Source organism: Thamnophis sirtalis, unplaced genomic scaffold (genome assembly GCF_051295495.1).
Source record: "Thamnophis sirtalis isolate CommonGarterSnake01/CBP01778 unplaced genomic scaffold, rThaSir2_p1.2 scaffold_12, whole genome shotgun sequence".
In the NCBI taxonomy this organism is placed as follows: Eukaryota; Metazoa; Chordata; class Lepidosauria; order Squamata; family Natricidae; genus Thamnophis; species Thamnophis sirtalis.
Window position 1 is genome coordinate 1 of NW_028261392.1, and position 24249 is coordinate 24249.

At 44.4% G+C, this 24249-nt stretch overlaps 1 protein-coding gene across 2 annotated transcripts; it reads left to right on the plus strand.

Annotated features, from left to right (window-relative positions):
• Positions 1–4219: 4219 nt before the first annotated feature.
• POMT1 (protein O-mannosyltransferase 1) lies at positions 4220–22963 on the plus strand. Of its 2 annotated transcripts, none has more exons than XM_087726233.1 (20): positions 4220–4384; positions 6349–6493; positions 8114–8220; positions 8967–9017; positions 9745–9891; positions 10190–10301; positions 10712–10777; positions 11087–11180; positions 12937–13092; positions 13912–14042; positions 14884–14979; positions 16117–16209; positions 17129–17225; positions 18020–18112; positions 18364–18484; positions 19355–19452; positions 19889–20002; positions 20368–20494; positions 21185–21362; positions 21779–22963. In XM_087726233.1, exons 2-20 carry the CDS (start codon positions 6372–6374, stop codon positions 21951–21953), a joined length of 2178 nt encoding a protein of 725 aa, XP_087582359.1. In that variant the 5' UTR covers positions 4220–4384; positions 6349–6371; the 3' UTR covers positions 21954–22963. The 2 variants fall into 2 exon arrangements, with proteins under 2 accessions (XP_087582359.1, XP_087582360.1); XM_087726234.1 differs by lacking the exon at positions 4220–4384 and adding an exon at positions 4485–4624.
• Positions 22964–24249: the final 1286 nt, after the last annotated feature.

Consider the following 24249-nt stretch of genomic DNA (forward strand, 5'->3'; position numbering starts at 1 on the left):
CCCTAACCCTAACCCTAACCCTAACCCTAACCCTAACCCTAACCCTAACCCTAACCCTAACCCTAACCCTAACCCTAACCCTAACCCTAACCCTAACCCTAACCCTAACCCTAACCCTAACCCTAACCCTAACCCTAACCCTAACCCTAACCTAACCCTAACCCTAACCCTAACCCTAACCCTAACACGCACCCTAACACGCACCCTAACACGCACCCTAACACGCACCACGCCACCTAACCCGCACCCTAACCCTAACCCGCACCCTAACCCGCACCCTAACCCTAACCCGCACCCTAACCCTAACACGCACCCTAACCCTAACACGCACCCTAACCCTAACACGCACCCTAACACGCACCCTAAGACGCACCCTAACACGCACCCTAACACGCACCCGAACCCTAACCCTAACCCTAACCCTAACCCTAACCCTAACACGCACCCTAACCCTAACCCTAACACGCACCCTAACCCTAACACGCACCCTAACCCTAACACGCACCCTAACCCTAACACGCACCCTAACCCTAACCCTAACACGCACCCTAACCCTAACCCTAACCCTAACACGCACCCTAACCCTAACCCTAACCCTAACCCTAACCCTAACCCTAACCCGCACCCTAACACGCACCCTAACCCTAACCCTAACCCTAACCCTAACCCTAACCCTAACACGCACCCTAACCCTAACCCTAACACGCACCCTAACCCTAACACGCACCCTAACCCTAACACGCACCCTAACCCTAACACGCACCCTAACCCTAACCCTAACACGCACCCTAACCCTAACCCTAACCCTAACACGCACCCTAACCCTAACACGCACCCTAACCCTAACACGCACCCTAACCCTAACCCTAACACGCACCCTAACCCTAACCCTAACACGCACCCTAACCCTAACACGCACCCTAACCCTAACCCGCACCCTAACCCGCACCCTAACCCTAACCCTAACCCGCACCCTAACCCTAACCCGCACCCTAACCCGCACCCTAACCCATACCCTAACCCTAACCCTAACCCGCACCCTAACCCGCACCCGCACCCTAATCCGCACCCTAACCCTAACCCTAACACGCACCCTACACCCTATGCACCCTACACCCTACGCACCCTACTCCCTACGCACCCTACACCCTACGCATCCTACACCCTACGCACCCTACACCCCCTAAACCCTAAACCCCCTAGACCCTAAACCCCCTAACCCCTACACCCCCTAAACCCTGTGGTTTGAGAAAAAATACACAAACACATAGATTTAAACCAGAGGTCTTTTTATTGGGAATTATACCAGAAATCTATAACAAAGACTTAAAATATTTAATTGTAAAGGTTCTACCAGCAGCTACAATTGTATTTGCAAAAACTAGAAAAATGAAACAATACCAAAATAAGAAGTTATTCAAAAATTAATGGAGTGTGCTGAAATGAGTAAATTGAGATTTGAAATTGGAGATCAAAAAGACGAGCCATTTTATAAGATATGGGATTTGTTTTATCAGTGGCTCGGGGCAAAAAAGCTGGAAATGAAAAATGTTTTACTTATGTTTTTACTGAAGGAGCTAAGTGATAATAAAATTATGCTGTGAAATAGATTAACAATGATACACATATGAATTGAATACTTTAGAACTGTTTGTTTTAAAATGGATAAGGATAACAATGAATTTATGTATACTTGATAGAGGATTGGTGATATAATGTATAACCCTAATAATATATTATAAAGATATCTTGTTGTTGATAAATAATTTCAATAAGGAAGTAATTAAAAATTGGTTATATATGAAGTGACTATTTAGAATACCTTGTTGAAAAACGAAGGAATGACATCTTTGTTTGAAGGTTTGATGTACAAGGACAATAATGAACATAAACATACTTGATAGTTGATTGGTGGGCTTATACGTAATTGAAAAGAGTGATATACAAATATAAAGGGTTGGTAAATCTCTTTCATATCGGGATCTGTGATTATATAAAGGTATATTATTATTAAACAGACAATCAAGAATGTAAGGGAATTAGGTTTATTGAAAAAAAATATTAATTGTAATTGAATATATGTTGTACAATGAAAGTGAGGCGTTTAGTTAGATGAAAAATCTGTGATTGTAAATGTAATTGAGAATATGGATGCAAAAACACTTGTAACCAAACGACATGCTGTATGTAATGGATGAGATCATCCTTTTATATTGTTTTTTGTTTAAAAATAAAAAAGATTGCAAAAAAGTGTATGTTTTAGATACATTTATCCAATTCGTGCCTGTTTTTATACATATATGGTCTTTGCCATAATAAACCTCATGTTGCCAATAGTATCTATCAGGCTTCTTGGCTAAATGTAACGCTGGATAATTAATAAAACCAATGACTTACCTTTGATGTCTTCAGTTTGACTGATTTTACTCAGTGAGTGCCTCTGAAATAAATTAAAAAATCAACGTCACCAAATGCCCACCTGGTGCTCAAAGACTAGAAAACTAATTCGACAATTTGACAAAGGAGCTTTTATGCGCTTTATCCTATCAGTGAAACAAGCAAGATACAATGAATTGGAACGTTGTGCCCTTGAGAATACCTCAGACCACGTTTTTCTACTGTTCCCAAAGATATGGCCTCCAGCCCCTGGAGTTTCTCTTACTCTCCAAGAACCAGGAACTTAACGTTGCCTCAGGCCCTGGGAGTTTAGCTTCCAGCAAGAAACATAGGTCAGTTCCTGGACCTGAAGCAATTTTAGTTAATAACCTCAGGCTCCGCCAATATTTTATTTTACTCCCTAAATACTTGGCTAAAAAACAATTCAGCGCCCAGAAGTTTGCCTCCTTTCCCTGAGGGAAAAACACTTTTCCTGGGACTGAGTGAGGTAACTCGCCATAGGTGAGCTGTGGTAATTTGGAGTACTTTAAATAAGATGCAGAGATATTGCCTCAGCCATTTCTGGCGTTTTGCTCCTAAGCGTAGTTTACTCCTAAGAGTATTTTTACTCCTAAAAACTAACTTTAAGAAATAAAATTACCACAGGTGCTATGCCTCCGCTAGAATTACCTCAGGACGCAAGAGGGAGACACGTGGCGGCGTCGACTGCTCCTGCTTCTGCAGCGTGCTCACGTCCCCCTCGGAGGTGGGGGGGGGGGTAGAAGTCAATCAGCCAATCCGAGGGAGGGATTTCCGAAGCAGCCAATCGATGTAAATGAATGTGGTTAAAAAATATGAGCGGGAAAGAGAGTGCCGAAGGGGCATTTCCAAAGGGCAACGTACCATTAAAAAGATTTCAATGCAATAGCACCTGCGATATCGACTTTCGACGTACGAAACGCTTCCCTGCTCTTCTTGAAAGATAAAAATTTTAAGGGCTGCTGCTCCTTCTTTCACCACAAAACGGCGATGTTGTCCGTAAACTCACCTGCAATAGGCAAACTGCTCTGGAATTCTCCGAACCGATAAACCTCTTCCTTTGCATTGTGCCTTTTGCATTTTCTGGCTCTACTAGCAAAAATTGTGCGGATGTGTTGCGTATTGTATTTCTTGCTTTTTTTTTTTTTACAAATCAAGCTTTTTGCACCCAGAGGAGGAAAAATCCTGACCCTGCGGTCAGAAAAATGGGGGCTTTGGGGCCAAAACATCTTTTGAGCCCAAATTGAAAAACCCACGAGGGGACACGATTCCCTACGTAGTATGGAACCCTCAACGTTCCAAATAAAAAGTTTTTTCCGCACTAGACCACCCTGCCGCTATTTAGGAATTGTAGGGATGAAGGTGCCTTAGGACATCTATTCGACTGCCCCTCTTAATTCAACAATTTGCATTCTGTTTATCCTGTTGCCATACATCACTGCAAGGAATGCAATCAACATAGTGCAAAGCCAGATTTCACTATGACGAATGTGATACCTGCAGAAGAGAAAAATAATTTTAAAAGAAATTTAATGAGGACCACTTTATTAGGTGATCATTTGCTCCGCTGTAAACAACGGCAGAAATTGGGTAATGGAAATAGATTTGCGGTGGGAGATGTGTGAAACTAGGAATTCTGGGGACTGTAGTTGCCCAGGAAACCAACCAGGTTGCAACTGGTTAGACTATTGGGGGCGGGGGCGAGAGCCCATGGGCTCCTCTATGGTTTCTTGTTCCTATGGCAACCGTCTGGGTCCGTGATGTCACCTCCGGTCCTGCCTTCTGCACAGTAGAGGAGTAGAGCGGACTACATGTTCGCCTCCTTTCTCCCCCCCCCCATCATTGGTATATCCCATATCCGCCGCCTGAACACAGGAACGAAGGCGAGCTCATTCTAGGAAAAGGGAGGGGGCGGGGAGAAATTAAGGCGATTGAACCAAGCAGGCGAGCCAGAAGCAGAAGGGATCGGGTAAGTTTCTCGAAATAATCGGAAAGAAAGTGAAAGCAAACCCCCGGGTATTATTATTGATAAGATTTATAGACAATCTTTTTTTCCAGGCATGCATAGCCAGCCGGAGTGCAAAAGAAGAACGGGTTGGTGCAAAAGATGGTTGCAGTGAGAATTAATTGCTGGAGAGAGTGCAACTTTGCACGCTCCAATGCTGCTGTGTAGTGTTTTAACAGGCATTGTCGCACGATATATGGACTGGTGGGTATTTGGCTTCATATTGTGGTTGGTCGTTCAGTCAGCTAGATAGAACAGAATAGAATAGAATAACAAAGTTGGAAGGGACCTTTGAGGTCTTCTAGTCCAACCCCCTGCTTAGGCAGGAAACCCTACAACACTTCAGACACAAATGAATTGTCCAATCTCTTCTTAAAAACTTCCAGTGTTGGAGCATTCAGAACTTCTGGAGGCAAGTTGTTTCATTGATTAATTGTCCTCACTGTCGGGAAATTTCTCCTTAGTTCTAAATTGTTTCTCTCCTTGATGAGTTTCCACCAGTTGCTTCTTGTCCTGCCCTTGGGTGCTTTGGGGAATAGCTTGACTCCCTCTTGTTTGTGGCAGCCCAGAGATATTGGAAGATTGCTATCGTGTCTCCCCAGTCCTTCTTTTAATTAAACTAGACATACCCAGTTCCTGCAACTGTTCTTATGTTTTAACCTCCAGTCCCCTAATCCTTTGTTGCTCTTCTCTGCACTTTTTCTAGAGTCTCAGCATCTTTTCTACGTCATGGCGACCAAAACTGAATGCAGTATTCCAAGTGTGGCCTTACCAAGGCCTTATAAAGTGGTATTAAACCTTCACGTGATCTTGATTCTATCCCTCAGTTGATGCAGCCTAGAACTGTGTTTGGACTGGATCTGGCATTCATGTCACCAGTTCTGAAAAGGAGAAGGGTTTGGGGGGAGAGGTGGAGGGGGGGAAGAGTGTGGGGTCCTTGGTGCTCTTTGAGTTTGGTTGTTTTCTTGCAGACGTTTCATTACCGAACCAGGTAATGTCATAAGTGCTGAAAAGGAGTGGGAATGGAGGAAGGATAAAAGGAGGAGTAAGAGAAGGATACAAAATGTATCTGAATAGTAGGATTTGCATCAGTTTTGCAGCCAATGGAATATTCGTAAACACACTTTCAATAATAACTGCTCCATCACTGAAAGCTTTTAAGAAGGGATGAAACAACCATTTGTTCAGAATGGTATTGGGTCTTCTGCATGCGCTGGAGGTTGGACTAGAAGACCTCCAAGGTCCCTTCCAACCTAGTTACTCTGTATCTGTATCTGTATCCACGTATCAAGGACCCAGGAAAGGCAGATGTTGTGGTTGGATGGGGTTAAAGGCATTGCATATCTTTCTGATTTGTTATCTTCTCCAGTGTTTTCTCTTCTGCTGTCTCCCAGATACTGCCACTCTCCCCTGTTATTATTCTTATGGCTTGTCGCTCAAGCAGCCAAATATTTAGATTGCATTTGGCATTTTGGGCCACCTATTCCTGTAGCTCATGGTTAAATTGGGCTCCTTGCTGCCCTCTGCGCTTGGTTGTTTCATTGCAGACTTTTCGTGAACCTACTAGGTTACATCACCAATGTTAGTGAGTGCGGGGTTTGATCTCTTGTATATATACGGTAGTTTGCCTTGCAAGTGTGGTTTTCTCCTTGATAATTCCTCAGTTAAGATACTATTGTTTGCTTGATAGGCTGGAGTTAATCCCTGATTATCTAAGCATGGGCAGCTGGAGAGGATGTGTTTTGGTCTTTTTCTTTCCTTATTTTTTTATTGTTTCTTTTCAATGATGGTGAAATATCTTTATCTCTCTGTGTCTGTGGATGGCTGACTGGTCTGAATAGCATAACTTTTCCAACAGTTTTGAGAGTATGCCAGATTTTTATTTTTTTCTGAATGGGACCGATTTTCCTTTTTAAAATTTTTTTTAGATGCTCGCAGGTTATTCTGAAAAATGCTCGGATTCTTAAAGCAGCCAATTGTCTTTTCGGTGGAAATCAATGTCAATCTGGTGGTTTTGACTGTGGTTGGATTGGTCAGCCGGCTGTGGGCTCTATCCTATCCCAGAGCTGTAGTGTAAGTAAACATATTCCTGGAAACTAGAGGATACGCAGGGGTCAAAGGGGGGGGGGAATAGAAAAGAAAATACTAGTATATAAGTATATATTCAAAAGTAAGATACAAAACGGGGGAGGGGGGAGATAATCAGGATAGATTTGAGAAGGAAAGGGAACAAGAAATGATACCCAGTTATTTTGGCTTTGGAGAAATGCCACCCCAAGAAAATAAAAAATAAGAGCTGGAAGAGGCACCTACAACAATAGAAGAAGAAAGGGAGAGAGGAGGAGAGGAGAGGAGGGAAGGAAGGAAGATAGAGGTAAGGAGAGGAAGACAAAAGGAAGAGACAGAGAAGAAGAAAGGGTGGGAAGGGGAAGAGGAAGAGAGGAGTAGGGGAGAGGTAAGAGAAGAAGGAAGGGAAAGGAGAGAAAGAAGGAAGAAAGTGAAGAAGGGAGGGAGGGAGAAAAGAAAGGAAAAATAAGGTGGTTTCAAAACAGGCGAGGGATGGTAAACTAAGCAACCCAAACATTATGCTTTAATCCTGTAAATGGAATGTCAAATGCATAAGAATGATGAATGTAAAAAAAGAATAATAATTATGTGAATGTATGCCTATAATTTTATGTAAGAAAATAAAAACTTTTCTGAAAAAAAAACATATTCCAATATATGGGGATACCATAGATTTAGTAGACCAAAAATGTCCATATCGACAATGGCTTTTCCGGGAATTAAAATGAAACTTTTCTCTCTGTTTATAAAGACTGTCTGCGGAAACCTCACCGTTGCGTTTTTACAATCTTTTAATCTAGACACATAAAACTATTTATTATTCAGTCCAGCTTTTGGTGTGTGAAAAAGCCCTTGAAAACAAATTGAGATTAACATTAATCAAGTTGTCATGGTGCACAATGGAGCTCAGATGGAATTGTAGCTGAATGGATGAATAGAACTAAACTGCTAAATTTGGCTTCATGCTACATTGTGCTTCTGTTATGCAAGATAGTTTGCTACTTACAGACGTAATTTCACCCAAAACTTCAGCTGCCGAGGAAGAGACAGTTGCTAAAAGTCAGTTTTGCCTCATTTTGTGACCTTACTTGGCATCTCAGATGTTAAGTGAAATCACTTTAAAAAACCATGTTACTAATTTGACAACAGCAGTGATTCGGTTACCACCATTTTTCACAGTAAACGACAGTTACAGCACTCCAACATGCTCATGTGATCAAAATCCAGAGGATTGGCCGCTGATTCACATTTGTGACGGTTGCAGTGGCTCCTGTGACCACGTATTCCCTTTTTATGACATTACGGCAAGCAAAGTCCATTGGGAAAACCAGATTCAGTTAACAACCTGAGTTCTCAATTTAAAACCTGCAGTGATTCACTTAACGGCAGTGAGCAGGAATAGTCATAAAGGGGTGCAAAGCTCACTTAGCAAATTTCTCACTTGGCGACATACTCAATTGTGGCAATAACGTCAATAACTCTCTGTAACCGTAATGCTTTTTGTTTTGGAATTGAAATCCGGTGAGTTTCTCTGTTGGGGTGACAAATCCAATTATTTGAAGGGTTTGATGAGAAATCTCTCTCTCTCTCTCTCTTTAAAAATTTTATTTTATTGTATTATTCCAGTTTTGATGAAGTTTACTACGGCCAGTTCCTCTCCTTGTACATGAAGCGGATATTTTTCATAGATGATAGCGGGCCGCCGTTCGGCCACATGCTTTTTGCTCTCGGAGGTATGCAAATTTTCAAAGAATGCATCCTGCAATAATAAATTAAGGCACCTCTCCCCACTCTGTACTGTCGGGAATTGGAATAATAATAAGCCACCTACAATCTATGCACGGCCATTTTGGCGAAGGGTGCAGGGTTTCAGGAGGCCAAAAATGCTATATTCAGACGCACCCAGATTTTCAGCCTCTTTTTTGAGGGGGAAAAAGTGTGTCTTATACTCTGAAAAATATGGTAGTCAAAACTTGAGCCCCGAGGCTATGACATTCCTGCCATGATTAAGGGTTTTATATAATGGAGCTCCCATTCTTTCTTTCAGGGTTATCTTCCTCTCCTCCTTTTTGTTAGTCATAATACCTGAATTTCACAATTTGTGGGTCAAGCTTTGTTCCTGGGCAGGAGTTTAATGTATTCTAATATTTTAGGACCCTTGCTTCAATCATTTTTAGTATGAAAGGTTTGTGCGGTTTTATGTATTATCTATTTTCTACATATTTTTATTTTTGTTGTGCGGCGCCCAAAATCCATGGCAGTGGAACATCGGGGCTATATGTCAATTCAAATAATAAAGAGTTGAACTAATTACTGCGTTTGTAAAAATTTACAAGATGTGTGTGGTGTCTAGATGGAGAAATTGGGGAAGGAAATCAATGTATTGCTGAAAAAAACATAGAGATGCAGTCAGATCTTTAATTTAAGTTTAGGTTCCGTGACCTGGAAAATTTATTTTTCTCTTTCCCTTCTTTTTCAGGTTATTTAGGGGGATTTGATGGAAATTTTCTGTGGAACAGGATAGGAGCAGGTAAAGTGGTTTATGATTCACCCTGCAGTTAAACATTGATAAAGACATGGCCACCTGTTCAAACTAGAGGTGGTGAAATAAAGGAAACTATAATGCTAGGGATGTGGTGGCTCAGTGACTAAGATGCTGAACTCGTTGATCAGAAAGGTTGGTAGTTTGGCGGTTCGAATCCCTAGTGACACGTAGCAGAGTGAGCTCTCGTGACCCGTCCCAGCTTCTGCCAACCTAGCAGTTTGAAAGCACATAAAAAATGCAAGTAGAAAAATAGGAACCACCTTTGGTGGGAAGGTAATAGTGTTCCGTGCGCCTTTGGTGTTGAGTCATGCGGCCACATGACCACAGAGACGTCTTCGGACAGCGCTGGCTCTTCGGCTTTAAAATGGAGGTGAGCACCACCCCCTAGAGTCGGGAACAACTAGCACATATATGTGAGGAGAACCTTTACCTTTATAATGCTAAAGGCAAAATGGTTAGAGTGCGGTACTTCTGCTGGCTGTCATCTGCCTGCAATTTGGCAGATCGAATCTCACCAGGCTCAAGGTTGATTCGGCCTTCTCTCTTTCCAATGTCGGTAAAACGAGGACCTGGATTGCTGGGGGCAAAAGGCTGACTCTGTAAACTGGTTAGAGAGGGTTGTTAAGCACCGTGAAGCAGTATATAAGTCTAAGTGCTATCGCTATGCCTGCATTTTAGGACGGTTCTGATTTTCGTCTTTATTCTATCCTAGAATACAGCTCCAATGTGCCCATCTGGGCTTTGCGGCTGCTACCAGCCATAGCTGGTGGCTTATGCGTCCCCTTGGCGTACCAAATCCTGGTTGAGTTGCATTTCACCCATTTCGTTGCCCTGGGTGCTGCGGTCCTGATTTTACTTGGTAAATAAGATCTCGTTCCTTTCAATCCTCTGTTGATGCCATCCTTATCATAGTTGTTGGTCCTTTCAACAACCGGTTGGACAAACTGGCTAAATCCCACTCCTGTCCTTATCTTTCTATTTTTTGCTGTAACTGGGGTCCCCCAACCTTGGCCACTTTACGGACTTCAGTCCTTAGAATTCCTCAGCCAGCCGTGGCCGAGGAATTGTGGGAGCTGAAGTCCATAAGTCCGAAGTTGGAGACCCCTCTGTATGGGCAGGGGGAACAATTTCTTATTTTTCCTTTTGTGTTTCCACAGAAAATTCACTAATTACTCAATCCAGGTTGATGCTGCTGGAGTCCATTTTAATATTTTTCATCCTGCTGGCAGTTTTATCTTATCTGAAGTTTCACAACAGTCACAAACAGAGGTAAAAAAAAATGGCTTTAATGTTCCATTATTGTTTGCACTTAAACATTAAAAGTTCTCCAAGTCAGGCCAAGCAATAAAGTGTCTTCTGCATTTACGCTAAGGGGACCCAGACTAACATGGTTTATAAATGGTGGTTTACACCTCAGCCAAACCAAGATGCGGATGAATTCTGCAACAAAACTGGGCTTAAAACTTTTCTGTGGTTTTTTTTTGTAGTACATAACATACAGATTATTCCTCAGTTTACAGCCACAATTGAGCCTGATATTTCTGTCACTAAGCAAGACAGTTATTAAGTGAATTTTGCCCATAACCTTTCTTGTCACAAATCTTAATTGAATGCCTGCAGTTGTCTGGAATGTCATAAGGCTGGCCTGTGAGTAAATATGTTTTTCTTTTCTTTTTAAGCCCTTTTTCTGCCAGGTGGTGGATTTGGCTGTTACTAACAGGGGTCTCCTGTTCCTGTGCAGTTGGGTAAGCTTATCTCCTGATGGTCTGCTAAGATATTTGATAACTGCTTTGTTCATAAGCATCTTAGCCGCTTCTTGAGATGACTTTAACACTCGTGGACTTCAACTCCCAGAATTCCCTATGTTGGCTGGGGAATTCTGGAGTTGAAGTCCACAAGTCTTAAAGTTGCTTAAAAGTTGGACACCTGTCTTAGATCTTCTGGCAATCTCCCCTTTCCCTTCTGGGCCCATCAAGGGTTGTCTACATGTTCTCCTCCTTACCTTCTCCTTCCAATTGGCTCGGTTGGGTTGACATTTCCTGCTTGCTTCGCAGGGTGAAATACATGGGCCTCTTCACTTACCTCCTCATTCTGAGCCTGGCAGGGATCCATTCCTGGCAACTGGTTGGAGATCGCTCCTTGTCCAACGTACGTCGGAGTGTGAAATGAGATGTAGTCGCTCTGAGGTGGTGGGAGTTGATCTCACCTTCTGGAGAACTTTGGATTTCAGAATCCGTGGGTTTTAGTTTTACACAACAGTTTTTCTTGGGACGTGTTCAGTCAAGGTTGCAAGGAATGTGCTTTCCCATACCTGTTTGATTGCAAAATTGTGAATATTGGTAAGTTAGAGGCAAGGCTCTCTAACATAGAGGTGCCATATCCATCAATGATAGATAGATAGGTAGATAAGGTTAGATAGAAGGGGGTGGGGAGGGAGATTAGATAGATAGGTGTTGTGGCCCGGCAGGAGCTGTTAGAGCTGTCGCCAGACTCCGACAGCGAGGGGTCTTATGAGTCGGCCTTGGAGGAGGTGGAGGACCCTGGACAGGGTGTCGACTCCAAGCAGGGCAAGGAAAGACTGGTTGGCCACCAGGTGGCGGCAGAGCATTGGATCAAAGGGAATGTTCCTGAAAGTATTGGGGAGTTGTATCAGGATGCATGCAGGCGTAGGTCTACTCAGCGTAAAGGACAAAGGAGTAACTACAGGAGGTGATTGCGAACAGCTGATCAAGATCCCCTCCTGCTGATAAAAGGGTCTGCTGGTGCCACGGCCTGGTGGGTCTTGTTCACAACCCGACAGAAGCCAACATGGATAAGTGGTTTTGAGATAAGAGAAGCCGGGTTTGCATTTTGTTATGAGTTATAGGACTTTTGCCAGAGCTATTATCTTTGTTTATTTTGGGCTTGCAGCCAGGAAGAGCCGGGACTGATTAAAAGAAACCTTTTGAGTTACGTGGCTTTTGGCTTTCGTTTCTGAACGGAGAAGGGGGGTCAGAACAGATAGGTAGGTAGGTAGGTAAGGTTAGATAGAGAGAGGGGGTAGGGAGATTAGATAGAAGAAAGAAAGAAAAGATAGATAGATAGATAGATAGATAGATAGATAGATAGATAGATAGATAGATAGATAGATAGATAGATAGATAGATGATAGATAGAGAAGGAGGGAGAGAGGAGGAGATGATAGAAGACAAAGAGACTGGTTGATAGATTTTATTTTTAGTGGGGAAAAACCTAAACATTTATGATGGTTAAATGAATGAAACATAACATCAAATGATCATGAATACATGTCTCTGTCATAAGTATCTATTTGGAATTAATTCATGTTTTTCGGTATGCTGCCTAGAGTTACCTTGTGTGAGATTGGTTACCATGTAAATTTGATAGGCAGAATCATAGTGTCTGATCGATTGATTAATTGAATGAATGAATGATTGGAGAGCCAGTTCAGTCTAGTAGTGAAAGTGCTGGTGTATTAAACCAGGAGACTGTGAGTTCTAGTCCTGCTTTAGGCATGAAAGCTGCCTGGGTGACTTTCAGCCATTCCCTCTCTCTCTCTCAGCCGAACCCACCTCACAGGGTGGTTGTTATGGGGAAAATAGGAAGAGGAAAGAGTATCAGGCACATGCAGGCACTTGAATTATTTCTAAACATAACAAAGGCAGAGCAAAGGGAATAAAATAAAATTTTAATTGATTTAAGCTTAAACAAGAAGCCCTTCTCCTCATATGTCTAACACACAGAGACACACACCTGTTAAAGTTTTAGGGCTCAGATTATTTAGAGTGAGTTATTTTAGCCTTATTAAGACAAATTAGGATTATTATTTAGCCTCATCCGGCAATCTTTCGTTGAGAAAACACATTAGGACAAACGTGACAAACTTCTGCCTTTTCCATTTTAGGTCTCTCTACTCTGCCATTTTCTGGCCCGGAGTTTAGCTCTCCTGATCCTCCCCATCGCTCTCTATCTCTCATTTTTCTACATCCATTTGATTTTGCTGTGCCGATCCGGCCCCCACGATCAAATCATGAGCAGCGCCTTTCAAGCTAGTTTAGAGGTGAGACCGAGCTGCATCTGGGGCTAATCGGTTAAAAGTGGAGAAATTTTGGAGTCTTCCCTTCCTTCCCTATTCTTTCCATTTCTTTTCTTTCCTTCCCTGTTCTTCTTCCTTCCTTTTCTTTCTTTCTTTCTTTCTTTCTTTCTTTCTTTCCTTCCTTCCTACCATCTTTTTTCTTTCTTTCTTTTCTCCTTTCCTCCCACCCTTTCTTTCTTCCCTCTCTCCCTTTCTATTTCTTCCCTTCCTCTCTTTCTTTTTCTTTCTTCCTTTCTTCCTCCCTTCCTTCTCTCCACCCCGTGCTGGACTTTATCTGCTCTTCCTGCTTCCTTTTTTTATTTATTGGGATTTACTCATTTCTATACAGGTAGACTTCAACATGGCCAGAATCGAACCCAACCTTTCTGTTTGTTAAGAGAGACATCCGCCCTGTTTTGCGACCTTTCTTGCCATAGTTGTTAACTGAATCACTGACATTGTTCACTTAGTGACACATTGTTAAGTCAGTCTGGCTTCTCCATTGAAGGTCGCTAAAGTGTCCCCAGGTCACCGCTACAGTCATAAGTCCGTGTCAATTGCCAAACTTTCGAATTTTGATCACGGGACCGTGAGGTTGCTGCCATGCTCGTAAGTGTGAAAAACAGTCAGAACACCCCATTTTCATTGGGGTTGAACTTTGAATGGTCACTAATATGAACTCCTAAGTCAAGGACTATATGCAGAATCAGTAGGATCTGTAAATGTTATTTTTTTTTAAAAAAATATGCTGATGGTTTTTTCCAGATTGCGTAACAAACTGTGTGTGTGTGTGTGTGTTTTTAGGGAGGTCTTTCTCGTATCACTCAGGGGCAGCCCTTGGAAGTGGCTTATGGTTCCCAGATTACTTTGAGGAATATCTTGGGGAAACCGTTACCGTGTTGGCTTCACTCCCACCGGAATACCTACCCCATCAGGTGAGACGGGAGGTTTTCTTGCAGATGTTTCATTACCCGACTAAGGAACATCATCAGCGCTAGAATGGGTGTGGGGTTTGTGGAGAGGAGGAGGAGGACGGTGGGGTCCTTGTTTGCTTCTTGATTGTTAAGTAAAGATAAAGGTTCCCCTCACACATGTGTGCCAGTCGTTCCTGACTCTAGGAGGCGGTGCTCATCTCCGTTTCAAAGCCCAAGAGCCGGGGCTGTCCAAAGACGTCTCCGTGGTCATGTGGCCGGCAGGAGTCAACGCCCAAGGCTCATGGAAGACTGTTCCCTTCCCACCAAAGGTGGTTCCTGTTTTTCTACTTGCATTCTTTGCTTTCGAACTTCCAGGTTGGCAGAAGCTGGGACAAGTCACGGGAGCTCACTCTGTTACACGGCCCTAGGGATTCAAACCACCAACCTTTCTGATTGACAAGCTCAGCCTCTTAGCCACCACATCTTGATCGTTAATCTAATATTAATCTTGGTGTTAATTGCTTGGTGGTTTTCTTGTTAATTTGCTCTCTTTTTTGGCTTATTGTCTCTTTTGAATGATATGTACATGTTGTTTATATTTATCTGCCTGATGATGGCCAGTTTGGCAAAGGGCCCGGCTCCCAGAAGAAGACCAAACTTCACCAAGCTCAGAGAGCATCAAATTTCTCTCTCCTTTTTTTTCTGATCCTGCGCTCCTCAAAGGGCTGATATCTGTGTCTTCTCTTCCTATTAAATGCAGAAAACAAATATTATTTTCCCTGTGACCTAAAAGAGCCTTTCGGATTATCTTGTGTTCCTTTTTTTCTGCAATTAAGTCCCATTTCCTCTGTGTCTTCCCCAGATATGAAAACGGGCGGGGCAGTTCCCATCAGCAACAGGTGACCTGCTATCCTTTTAAGGATGTGAATAACTGGTGGATCATCAAGGATCCTGGAAGGTGAGCCTCTTCATTTAGTCCTCCACTTACAACAGTTCATTTAGTGATTGTTCGAAGTTACAAGATACTGAAAAAAAGTCAACGACAGTTTTTCAAACTTATGACCGCTGCAGCGTCCCCGTGGTTATATGATCAAAATTCAGATGCTTGGCAGCTGACTCTCACTTATGACGGTCCCGTGATTACCCAGGCAAAGTCAGTGGGGAAGCGAGATTAACTTACCATCCCTGTTGCTAACTGAACAGCTGCAGTGATTCACTTAAAACCACGGTGGCACGAAAGGTCGTAAAATGGGACAAAACTCACTTCACAAATTTCTCGCTTAGCAATATAAATTTTGGGCTCAGTTATGATAGTAAGTCGAGGATTACCTGTATTTTATTTGGCCAAGTGTGACAATCAGGAGGCTGCGAGTTCGATCCTAGTTGGAGGCAGGTATTTCTCTCTCTGGGCACACCAAAAATGTATCTGCTGAACAAAACTCCTCATTGGCGACAGGAAGGGCATCTGGCCAGTAAAACACACTGCTAACTCTACTCAATTGCCCAGACTCCACCTCACAAGGTGGAGCCATTGGGCCATTAAATGCAGATGACAGCTGTACTCAGTATATTTGCAAGGCGACAGAGGAAATAATAATAATACCAATAAAAGGGCGAAGTAACTCAGATAATAAAAAGGAATAAATGATCACATTACAGCCACAATGGGTTGATATACTTTGATATATCAAATTTAATATATATTTGAAGGGACACAGTGGCTCAGTGGCCCTGAGCTTGTCAGTCAGAAAGATTGGCATTTCAAATCCCTAACACCCCATAACGGAGTGAGCTCCCGTGACTTGTCCCAGCTTCTGCCAACCTAGCAGTTCGAAAGCAGGTAAAAATGCAAGTAGAAAAATAGGGACCATCTTTTGTGGGAAGGGAACAGTGTTCCGTGCACCTTCAGCGTTGAGTCATGCCGGCCACATGACCACGGAGACGTCTTCAGACAGCGCTGGCTCTCTGGCTTTGAAACGGAGATGAGCACCATCGCCCCCTAGAGTCGGGACCGACTGCCATATATGTGCGAGGGGAACCTTACGCTTTGATATTGATGATTCCAGCCGTTGTTTTTTCTGCCTCTCCCAAACAGGCAACATTTGGTCGCTAGCAACCCGCCACGGCCTGTGCGGCACGGCAACATTGTGCAGCTGGTCCATGGAATCACAACCCGTTACCTCAACACGTAAGTTGTTTCTTCTTTGGCTTCTAGCTGCGTGTCATCTCGAAACGGCTGTTAATGGTATGTGGGAATGTCCTTGGAGGCGGCATCCAGAGATGCTGCCAAGGGAAGAGTCAGATAAGAATAGCTTAGCCCTCAACTCTATAGCGGGCTGGGCAAAAGCCTTGAAAGAGATTCTGCCTAATTTCCCTGGAATCAGGTGAGACTTGTCTGAGTGCAAGGATTCTAGGAATTCTCTAGCGTTTTGACCCTTAGCTAGGACGGGTTGTGTTGTGCAATTAAGAAGTTTTAATCCTGTTTTCTGGCTGCAATATGTGTTCTCCTAGCACTGATGATGTTACCTAATGAAATGCAAGAAAACAACCAAGCTCAGAGAGCACCGAGGAACTCATCCTCTTCCTTCCTTCCTTCCTTCCTTCCTTCCTTCCTTCCTTCCTTCCTTCCTTCCTTCCTTCCTTCCTTCCTTAAGAGCCGAGGTGGCGCAGTGGTTAGAGTGCAGTACTGCAGGCCACTTCAACTGACTGCTATCTGCAGTTCAGCGATTCAAATCCCACTGGCTCAAGGTTGACAGCCTTCCATCCTTCCGAGGTGGGTGAAATGAGGACCCAGACTGTGGGGGCGATACGCTGACTCTGTAAACCGCTTAGAGAGGGCTGAAAGCCCTATGAAGCGGTATATAAGTCTAACTGCTATTGCTATTCCTTCCTTCCTTCCTTCCTTCCTTCCTTCCTCCCTCCCTCCCTCCCTCCCTCCCTCTTTCCCTCCCTCCCTCCATCCCACTCCCTTCTAACTATGGTGATGTTAACTAGTTGGGTAATGAAACATCTGCCAAGAAAACCAACCACTACAGAGAGCACCAGGGACTCCACAGTCCGACCATGAGCTCCAAGTATTCTTTTCCGTTGCTTTCTCTACTCTGCAGGCATGACGTGGCTGCACCCCTCAGCCCGCATTCCCAAGAGGTATCCTGTTACATCGATTACAACATTTCCATGCCCGCTCAGAATCTCTGGAGGGTGGTAAGTGGCAGGCTGTAGAATTTAAAAGCATTGGATTTAAAGTGGAACTAAAAAATAAATAAATAAATAAACACAGCAATATCATACTGATTTCACAGCCATCTTTAAGTGGTTCATAGAGTCAGCATCTTGTCCCCAACAATCTGGGTCCTCATTTTATCCACCTCGGAAGGACGGAAGGCTGAGTCCACCTTGAACTGCTGGCAGTTGACAGAGTTAGCCTGCAATGCCGTATTCTAACCACTGCGCCATCATAGCACTATCCTGGCTCTTAACCCCTTTCCTAATCTAGTTATATATCTGGCAGGCCTGCCTGCAGCCTTCTTTTCCTTTGGATCTTTGGCCTGCCACACTTTCTAATATTCTACTAGGCATTTTGTATTGTGGGAAAATGGGAGGGGGGATTGTAAGGAGTGAGATGCTATGTAGCCATAACAAAATTATTTCTAGAAAGCCAAGGTCATCCTTTGTCTCTGTACCTCTGCACCTGACCGGGATGGGTAGAACTGCCAGCATGGCAGTGGAAGATGGGCTGCTGGGTGTGGGGGCAAGATCTTGAACTTTCAACTGGGTGGGGAAAACCGGGAAGCTTTCAGATTTGGATTTTCCCAAATGTGCCAACATGGCTCTCTTCATCAATGGGAACTTTGCCTCGGCCTCTGATTTACTTTTGGATGCTATTTGGAACTCTGACAATATCAGATGCTGAAACTCGATGACGTGGTAGGAGCAATGAAGGCAGAGTATTAGCAGCCAAACTGCAGCATCAGGAAGCGTCTCTTTCAAACACACAGGAAATTGTGAACCGCGACTCGGATAATGAGATTTGGAAAACGATCCTGTCCGAAGTCAGACTGGTCCACGTCAACACGTCGGCCGTGTTAAAGGTGAGTGAGTAGGCTTGGAGTCTCAACCTTTGGTGTTTCTTGCAGGCAATGTTACAGAGAAGGCATGTAGTCAGAGTAAGAGTTGGGATAAGAGTCGGAAGGGACCTTAGAGGTCTTCTAGTCCAACTACTCTATACCATTTCAGACAAAGATCTCTCAGATCTTTCAACCTCTTGAAGCCTGGTTTGGCATTTTAAACCTCTTTTTTTCTTTCTTTTTTTAAACCATTCCCTTCTTTTTCTCCCCTCCAGCTCAGCGGAGCCTCTCTTCCCGAGTGGGGGTACCGACAACTGGAGGTGATTGGCGAGAAGATCTCCAAGGGGTACCATCAAAGCATGTTGTGGAACGTGGAAGAACACCGTTATGGGAAAAGTTAGTTTTTAGGATGGGGTCAGCAACCTTAAACACTCAAAGAGCCATTTGGACCCATTTCCCACAGAAAAGAAAACACCGGGAGCCACAAAACCCTTCCCGTGCCTGATTATTTCCTGAGCGGCCACAAAACTAGAGGTTCTGTTTTCTCCCGAAACTCTTCTTTTCTTGGATTTATCTGTGGTTGGCCTACTGGGGGTGGAAAAGCTCAGTACATCGCATGCCGGTAGGTATCACACACACGAGGTTGTGACGTATATTTTGAGCAACATGGCGCCGCAGCAGAGGGATGAAAGAGCCACATGTGGCTCCAGAGCCACAGATTGCTGACCCCTGTTTTAGGAAAACCTCTGTACGCGAATCAAGATTCCCTCCCCATTCAAAGTTCTGGAAAGACTTTGTTTTTCCCCCCCACTCAGTCCATACCTGGAGAAATTGACCTCGACTTAATGGCCACAATTGAGCCTTAAAAAATTCCTGTTGCCAAATGAGACTGTTGTTAAGTGAGTTTTCCCCTATTTTGCGACATTTCCTGCCATGGTTGTTAAGTGAATCACTGCGGTGGATAAGTTAATAACCTGGTCCTTGAGTGAATCTGATTTCCCTGTTGCTTTTGCTCATCGGAAGGTTGCAAAAGGGCACCACGTGGCCCCCGGGACACCACAACATGCCAGTTGCCAAGTGTTTGAATTTGCACGGAGACGCAGCAATGGTCATAAGTATAAAAAGCAATCATAAGTCGCTTTTTTCAGTGCTGTTGTAACTTCAAACGGTCATAAAATGAACTCTTGTAAGTCAAGGGCTTGACCCAAATGGTTTTGCCCCAACCATCCTGTTTTTTCAGATCTCTCTCATTTTAATCTTTTGCAGGCCATGAGCAAAAAGAGAGAGAGGTGGAATTGCATCTCCCCACTCAGATCAACATCAGCCAGAATCTCACATTTGTTGCCAAGTTCACGGAACTGCAGGTGAGAGAAAGGGCCAGAAAGTCAGCCTACAATAAAGTCACAGGGTGGACTTCATTTCCCACAATTCTCAGCAGCAGCTGTGCTCGTCTAGGGGATTCTGGGAATTGAAGTTCCATTTATTGATTTTTGTCAATCCCTCTCCACTTCCAATTTCCCATCATGTACACACACAGCTTTATTGCGCTTCCATCCTTTCTCTCCCTTCCATCCCTTGATGGCAGGATGCCGGTGAGGTGGCAAGCTGAACCAGGCAGAGCGCCCCCCCCCAAGCTACAGCCCCTAAACACACCAGAACGTTAAGCGTGTTGTGTAAATGCTGCCAGCCGGTTTCACAACTTGGGGATTGTAGACTTCAAGCGACATTTTGAATTAGGGGCTGCATCACTCATAGCTTGCATTGATATCCAGAATTCCCAATTCTTGTGTTTTGTTCTAGTGGAAGATCCTTACCCTGAAAAACGAGGACACGGAACATAAATACAGCTCATCTCCCTTAGATTGGATCACCCTGGAGACCAACATTGCTTACTGGTTCCATTCCAGCTCAGGGGTGATTTTACTGGATTTTTATGTGGACTTTAGAAATTATGTTTTCTGGAATACATGTGGGCAATCTCCAGCTCTCCCTTTGCCCCAGAGAGAATTTCAGCAGTCCATATCCCTCTGACTTTTTAGGCATACAGGCAAGTCCCCGATTAACAACCATAACCGAGGCCAAAATTGCCGCTGCTAAGCAAGGCGATTTGTGAAGTGAGCTCTACCTCATTTTGAGACCTATCTTGCCACTAAGCAAATCACTGCCGTTGTTCAGTTAGTAACACAGTTGTTAAAGGGAAGCTGGCTTCTCCATGGATTTGGCCTGTCAGAAGATCGCAAAACACAACTCAAAGCATCTTCTCGATCTTTCTTGGCCAGGCTCAGATTCACCTTCTGGGCAACCTCGTCAACTGGACATCGGCCAACGTAGCCACCATCGTCTATGTGATTTTGTTCCTCGGGTACCTGCTCCGGCGGCGGCGGAATATCCGGGATATCCCTGAAGGTCTGGGACCTCCAACCCCATCTCGATCTTCTATCCTAAACCCCTTAATTGGGTTGGCCTAGACCTGTCGCACAGGGTTGAAGCCTTTGAGGTCTGTTTCTCCAACCCAAAAAATGGCTTTAATCCCGGAAGGGACGCGGGAGGTCTTCTAGTCCAGCCCCCTGCTGACGCAGGAGAACCTCTACTAATTTATTTCAGATTATCTCAGGTCAGGCCCATTGGGAGGTGAACTGCTGTGTGTGTGTGTGTGTGTGTACAATTGCATGAGTTGGTTGAGGGTGGGTGCCATCTCCATTCGGCTGTGTGGTTGATTTGGGTTCTGAGGCAGGGTGGTCCGCAGGCCGGTTGTAGCCAGGGCTGTGATCCTACCGGTGTAACAACCGGTTCGCTTTGCATCCGCCCAGCTGAAAGTCAGAACAAAGCAGTTTTCTCCCAGCTGAGCTGATAGTCGTAGCTACCGGTTCACCTGAACCTGTCTGGACCGGTAGAATCCCATGCCCGGCGGTAGATCAGTGTGTCTTTTGATGGACACGCTGACTCTTGAGGAGTGCCAGGCTTCTTGCACCCATCTTACCTGAAAGGTGGTAAAATGCCCCTAAGTTCATTTCTCGTTCTACTCTCTGTCCCGTCCTGGCATTTTGTCAGGCTGAGAAACTGACTTGCCCATTTCCCCGTCCCGCTCCTCTGCAGAGACTTGGCAGCAGTGGCTCCTGGCTGGAGGGATCTGCGTAGGCGGATGGGCCATGAACTACCTGCCTTTCTTCCTGATGGAGAAGAACCTCTTTCTTTACCATTACCTGCCCGCTGTCACTTTCCAAATTCTTCTGATCCCCGTTGTTCTGCAGCACACCAGCGACTTCCTTTGCAGGTAGGACAGCTGGTGTTGTGGCCCTCTAGCGTAGCCGGTGGCAGACTCAGACAATGAGGAGGTCAAGGATGAACCCGGGCCAGTCCTGGGAAAGGCTCTGATGAGGGCTCTGCATGAAAGGCAGAGAGGGGGCTCAGGCCATCTGGTAGAGATCAGGTGCCTTCAAAGACAGCACTGAGGCAGAAGAACAACCGGAGCCTGTTCCCAATGCGCGCATGCAGAGCTGCCAGGAGAAGGGAACAGCTAAAGAACGGGGGCGGACTTTGGGGCAAGGTCACAGGTGGACAATGAACGGCCCCTCCCATAGGGAATAAAAGAGGAGCCGTTTTAGCCTCCTGAATAATCTCGGTTGCTCTTCCCTGCATTCTTTCTAGAGTCTTATCCTCCTTTTTTATGCTTGTCTCTCTGTTGGACAGATCCAGGCTTTACAAGAGCATGCACAGTGCTTTGGTGGCGGCCTGGATTTCTTCCGTCTACCTGACGTACCACACCTTCCGCCCACTCACCTACGGAGAACCAGCACTCTCGAAATCCGAGTTGCAGGCTCTACGTTGGAAGGATAGCTGGGATATTTTGATCCGCAAACGTTGATCAAGCCCGAGAGAAACGGACGGCGGAGATGACATCCGGGATTGGATGGCCAAGAAAAGAGAAAATAATTCATATGAATGATTTCTTCCATTTTGGACTAGAAAACCGTATTGTCGAATTGGAAATGCCTGTAGAATGGATTTGCAGCGTTCCCCCCACCCCCCTTATGTTTTTGTTGCAGATGTGAAATTTGTTCCAAAGGATAGCAATGTAGTTGGACAAGGGAAAGAATCACAGGGGCCCTTTTGCTCACTCAGGACAGAGAAAAGAGACTAATGCACCCTGCGTCCCTTGAGCATGGAAAGAGTGCATAGGCCAGACTGGCTGGCCAGAGACTCCTTTGATGGGGATAGGATTCTATTGTACTTGGGCAGAACCTTCTTGGAGCGGAGGGCCTCCCATGGAAACAGAGCTGAGCAGGTGTGGTCTCCTACCAGTTTAACAACCAGCTCACTGCGTGCACACTTTAGAGAATACTTACCTTTCGGAATGCAGCTTGGGAAGGAAATCAGCCGAGGAATGGCAATCCCCTTAGGGGCGGGTTAGGGTCTTAACTGGTTAAATCCCACCTCTGCTTGTGACGGTTAGAAGCACGAGCTTCAGGTCCGGGGAGGCTGGGAAGCCAGGCAGAGGGCAGGCTACACCGGACTTGCTGGGTGCCAACCCTGAAGTGATTTTGGTTTGAGACCACTTTGCAGGCTTCAGGGTTGCTACAGGGCAGAAGAACGGACAGGGAGGGGTAGGAAATACATAGATGGGGCTTTATAGTCAAAAGCGGAGTAAAAAAGCGGAGCGGAGCAATCAAGCAGACACCCGGCACCTCGATTGGAAAATGGGGAGAAAGGGGGGAAGTTTCACTTCACTTTACATGGGAGTGGGCGGCATACAAATTTTATTAAATTCCAAATTCTAAAATTAGCTGAAAAACGGCAGGAACTTTCAGAGTTGGTTTTCACTACTTGTACCAACACGATGTATCCAATAAACCTTCCGATCGATCTTTCTCAGAATTCTGCTTTCCATCGGTGCATTACTTGGAGCGTTGACACACGGGGCCAACGCAAGAACAATCGGACCAACGGGCAGCCCCTGGGAGGGTTGGAGGGCAGGCAGAAGCAGGCTACCAGGTCTTCCTGGCCCACAAGGGCCCAAGGCAAGGCAATGAGAATTTTGCACCTCTTGTGGGTAAAAAAACTCAATTTTTAAAAAGAGCAAGAAATACCATTTTTAAGCATGAAATTGCACCCCGAATCAAGTCCTCTCATGGGTTTTTCAATTTGGGGTAAAAAAAAAATGGTCTCCAAAGGACCCGTTTTTCTGAGTACGGGGTCAGGACTTTTCCTCCTCTGGGTGCAAAAAGCTTGATTTGTAAAAACAACAAGAAATACAATATGCAACAGATCTGCACAATTTTTGCTACTAGAACCAGAAAATTCAAAAGCCAAAACGCAACGGAAAAGGTTTATCAGTTTGGAGAATTGCAGAGCAGTTTGCCTATCGCAGGTGAGTTTACAGACAACATCGCCGTCTCGTGGCGAAAGAAGGAACAGCAGCCCTTAAATTTTTTATCTTTCAAGAAGAGCAGGGAAGCGTTTCGTACAGCGAAAGTCAATCTAGCAGGAACTGGTCTCTGTAAATCTTTTAAATGTCTATTTCTTTTAAATATTTTGGAAACGCACCCTTGGTACTCTTTGTAGGGTTGAATGTTTTGCCTCCAAAGCATCCATTTTTATAACCGCAGGGTCAGGAGTTTTCCTCTGGGTGCAAAAAGCTTGATTTTTATGAACAGCAAGAAATACCATTTTAAGCATGAAATTTCACCCCGAATTAAGTCCCCTCATGGGTTCTTCAATTTGGGCTCAAAAATAATTTGGCCTTTAAAAAAGAATTTTTAAAAATAAAATGAAATACAATATGCAACAGATCCACACAATTTCTTCTAAAAGAACAAGAAAGTTCAAAAGGCACAATGCAATGGAAGAGCTTTATTGGTTTGGAGAATTTCTGAGCAGTTTGCCTATTGCAGGTGAGTTTACAGACAACAGCGCCATCTTGTGGCGAAAGAAGGAGCAGCAGCCCTTAAAATTTTTATCTTTCAACAAGAGAGGGAAGCGTTTCGTACTGCGAAAGTATATCGCAGGCGCTGTTTTGTTTATATCGTTTTAATATGTTTTATTACTTCATCGTTAGGTGTATGGAGGATTCATTTGCATAAATTAGCATTATAGGATTTTGGTTATCGCTTTAGGTGCCACGTGCAAAAAGTTTGATGTTTAAAAACGGCAAGAAATACCAG